The sequence below is a fragment of the Octopus bimaculoides genome, chromosome 1 (assembly GCF_001194135.2).
Source record: "Octopus bimaculoides isolate UCB-OBI-ISO-001 chromosome 1, ASM119413v2, whole genome shotgun sequence".
NCBI lineage: Eukaryota > Metazoa > Mollusca > Cephalopoda > Octopoda > Octopodidae > Octopus > Octopus bimaculoides.
The window spans coordinates 4,239,993-4,243,921 of NC_068981.1; the positions used below are offsets into that span (position 1 = coordinate 4,239,993).

Consider the following 3,929-nt stretch of genomic DNA (forward strand, 5'->3'; position numbering starts at 1 on the left):
TGTTTGTGTGTCTGTGTTTGTTTCCCCAACATTGCTTGACAACCGATGCTGGTGTGTTTATGTCTACGTCCCCGTAACTTAGCAGTTCGGTAAAAGAGACCAATAGAATAAGTACTAGGCTTACAAAGAATAAGTCCTGGGGTCGATTTGCTCGACTAAAGGTGGTGCTCCAGCATGGCCACAGTCAAATGACTGAAACAAGTAAAAGAGTAAATGAGCTTTATTGTGACATTCGTTTAATTAGCAAAATATAATTATGTTTCAGTAACAAAACTTTAAAAAAGAGAATAGTTTTCACTAACAAAGGTCGACGGCAGCAACAAGTTAACTGGGTCATCCAAACAAATACGTTACATTTACCAAAACTTAGCAAACAGGAGACACAACTATCAAAATTAAGTGATAAACAAATTTCTGCAAAGGTTAGTGTTTCTCCTTTTTAATGTTTCTTTTTTCTTTTAATTGATGAATTTCTTCACCACCAGTGAATGCTCCTTTCATGCAGTCCTCCCCACCACCTTTTATGTGTACACCATCTCATTCTGCCAGTGAGAACCCCAGCTATCTCTGTCACTCACTGTTTCCACTCCTATGTATCTCTGACCTTGTCCCTGGCACTGTGCTTCTCTCTTTCCTCCTCTCACACATCTGCCTCTCTCCTTTCATGATCTTATGAACTTAACCTACCTACTCACCCTGCCTGATCCACTCTTCCACTTATATTCTCTTTTCTTCAACTTGAAAGCATGTCCTGGCACATCTTTACCACCATCTATCGTCTTTTCCAACTGGAATGGCCACATATCTCCTCAACAGCAGGACACCTGTTCCTGTCTTTCTACTATGTTTTAATGTGAAATAAAGTGTCTTGCTGAAGAATGCAACACACAGCCCAGTCTGTTTTACTGCAGAACAGATACTCGGCAACCCAACTCTTCCATTTGTCTAACACAACGTACAAAATGCAATGGATTAGTTCATTTGCATCACAAAACTCCAGAAGCCTTGATCTCTTCTCATTTCTAGAACCAGCTCCACAGTCAGCATGGACTCTGCAGCAGCTTTCATCATGCTGTCCAGTAGATTCACTGATGCCGTTAGCCATGATAACAATGCTGCTGTCATTTGTGATTGTAATTTGTTTGCAAAACAACCTCATAGAGGCAATACTTTTGCTTCTCAGTTAATCCTGATTGTGGGGTGTAGGCAGAGGTAACCATTATCATTACCTTATTTATAAGCAGTCTCAGCTTTGGCCCAGTGGCTAGGGTGTTGTACTCACGATTGTTGGATCCTGGTTTTGATTTCTAGACCAGCCAATGCATTGTGTTCTTGAGCAAAATATTTCATTTCAAATTGCTCCAGTCCACTCAGCTGTGAGTTCCAGCAATAGATAGGAAGTTGACCCTGTGACAGACCGGCATCCCATTCAGTGTGTGGGGAGTGTTGTAATCTCAGTGGCTTAAATGCCATGGAGACCAGGTTAAACTCTGGCCTTATGAGTCCTAGACTTATGAGTCTAAGCTTAATTATTCCCTCACTCTTGTTACTTTAATTACATTATCTACCCATTTTTCAACCAGCAGAATGCCAACTCCACCTAAACCAGCATTGTTACCTATTCAGAAGAATTTGGACCTCTGTTCTTTGATTGTGAGGAGGTTAGCTGAGACTCTCCTCCATCTTACCTCTTGCACACAGCACACAACTACTTGCCTGTGCTGCAGCATCTCTGTAATCATTCCAGACCTATCTCTGATTGTATCAACATTAAGTGTGGCAGCCTTGGTTTATTTATTTTATTTTTGCCTGCGAGGATTGTAGTGGGAGAGTTAATGCTTGACATATCTTTCCTGTGCTTGAAAGGGAATGTGTGATCACTCAATGGTAGAGAGGAGGTCTCATATCCATCTAGCATTCAGTCGCGGGCTGGAGAGTCTTGTATTCGACCAGTTGTTACTTAAAGTGTGTGTGTGTGGGGTCTCATGCACTGGCAGTGCTCAGTTGTCACAAGCTCTTTAAAGAATTATATTTTTTTCTGCAATTAGTATTCGTTAATAATGGTTTAGTTTGTGTTTGTACAGACTTCTACTTCTCCGGAAACCAAAGCATCAGTGTTTGAAATAATTCCTCATCGCTTCAAATTATTGCCTGGTGAAAGTATGGGTGTATATTTGAAAGGTTTTGTAGAAAAGTAAGTTGGAACATTGAAATTTTCATTCTTCATTTATAATAACATGAAAGCTATTTGTTGTTTTGTTTGCAAAATTGCCATCCTTGCACACATATAAATTACCAAACTTTGAATAACCGTTTCCAATTTACAGCTGATTTATTATGATTTAGTTACGTGTCTTTAGAGTAAATAATAGAATAAATACTATTAAAACCACAGCTTGTTTCAAATTAGTGAATTTATAAGCCATAGCACTCTTTGATACCAAGATTATGGTTGCTTTGGAATTTATCCTGCATGAAGTGAATCTAATGGTTTTTGTGTGTTATTTTAAATGGCTTATAAACACCTTCCACGCTGCAATTGTTTTCGTTCCAGCACATGATCTCAGATCAGGTCACTTGCTATGCAAGTACATCTCCAGAAAATAAGTAATTAAAAATATAAGAAAACCAATAGATTATAAAAGTTTTTTGAAAAAAATGAGTGTCATTTTATGCATATGAAACAGCAGAGATTAGAATAGCAATGTGTTAATCATTTATAACAGCTTCATGTGTTCATGAATGTGGAATGGTGCTCATTGTGAGATTTAGTTGAGAGAAATTTCCTACTGATTTATATTCGAAACATCAGCTTAATGACAAAGTCGTTTTAATAAATTCTTCATTTCAAAATTAATTGAAACAAAAACAGTGTATTTCAACAGAAATATGGCAACAGTAGTGTTAAGCTAATTGCATAAAGGTTAATTTTATAATGTTTTGTAGAATGAAAAATATATATTTGAGCTGATTTAAAGCTTCTCATCTAGAAGTAAGTATTCTTAAAACATTTTCTCATTTACTCATAGACCTGCTGATATCAATGAGATATTACATTGCTACTCAATTCTTGGCAAGCATGGCGGCAAGAAGTTGGTCATCAATGTCAACGTCAAAGCTCAGTTCATCGACCCGTTACTGGATTTCTCCAGAGAAAGCATCTTCTTCAGAACTGACAAGGTACTTGTGCAGCTACACATACGAGCACACACACACACACACAAACAGATGTATATACATAAACAGATGTATACACACACACACACACGTATCGGCCTTTCCCTTGGATAACATCAGTGATGTGGAGAGAGGAGGCTGGTATGCATGGACAACTGCTGGTCTTCCACAAACAACCTCGCCCGGACTTGTGCCTCGGAGGGTAACTTTCTAGGTGCAATCCCATGGTCATTCATGACCAAAGGGGGGTCTCCTCCTGTACATACTTACATGTATATATACATTATCTGTCAGCACTCACACATAGCAGGCTTCTTTCATTTTCTATCAAATCTATTCCCAAGGCTTTAGTTAACCTGGGACCAAGCAGTAGAACTGAACCAGAAAATGCCTAAGTGGGGAGTGAACTTCTTAACCACACAGCCACATAAACAAAATCATATATATATATATATATATATATATATATATAAGGTTGAGGAGGGTATTGGATTTAACCAAACCCCAGAGGATACAGGTAATACCGAGTAAGTGCTGTATACCGATTAGTTTGCCCCAATCATTGTATGAACAGGATTGGGTATTATAAGTCGTGTATTAGCGTATGTTCCAACATAAATTTCCGGATTATTCACACAAGGATTACTTTGCACGAATTTCTACACGGATATTTACCACTGGAATGAAACTACACTTTAAGTACTGTTCTCTCTTTTTTCAGCACATCACACTCTTTACCGCTTCATACTAAA

The 3,929-nt window shown here is 38.2% G+C and overlaps 1 protein-coding gene across 1 annotated transcript in view; it reads left to right on the forward strand.

Annotated features, from left to right (window-relative positions):
* The window catches only part of LOC106880950 (hydrocephalus-inducing protein), a gene marked incomplete at its 3' end in the record, with an annotated part of 180,276 nt that overhangs the window by 34,998 nt on the left and 141,349 nt on the right, over positions 1–3,929 (forward strand). The window contains exons 18-20 of the mRNA XM_052974127.1: positions 266–422; positions 2,085–2,194; positions 3,030–3,180. Coding sequence (XP_052830087.1) covers positions 266–422; positions 2,085–2,194; positions 3,030–3,180 — 418 coding nt within the window. The remainder of the gene's footprint in view (positions 1–265; positions 423–2,084; positions 2,195–3,029; positions 3,181–3,929) is intronic.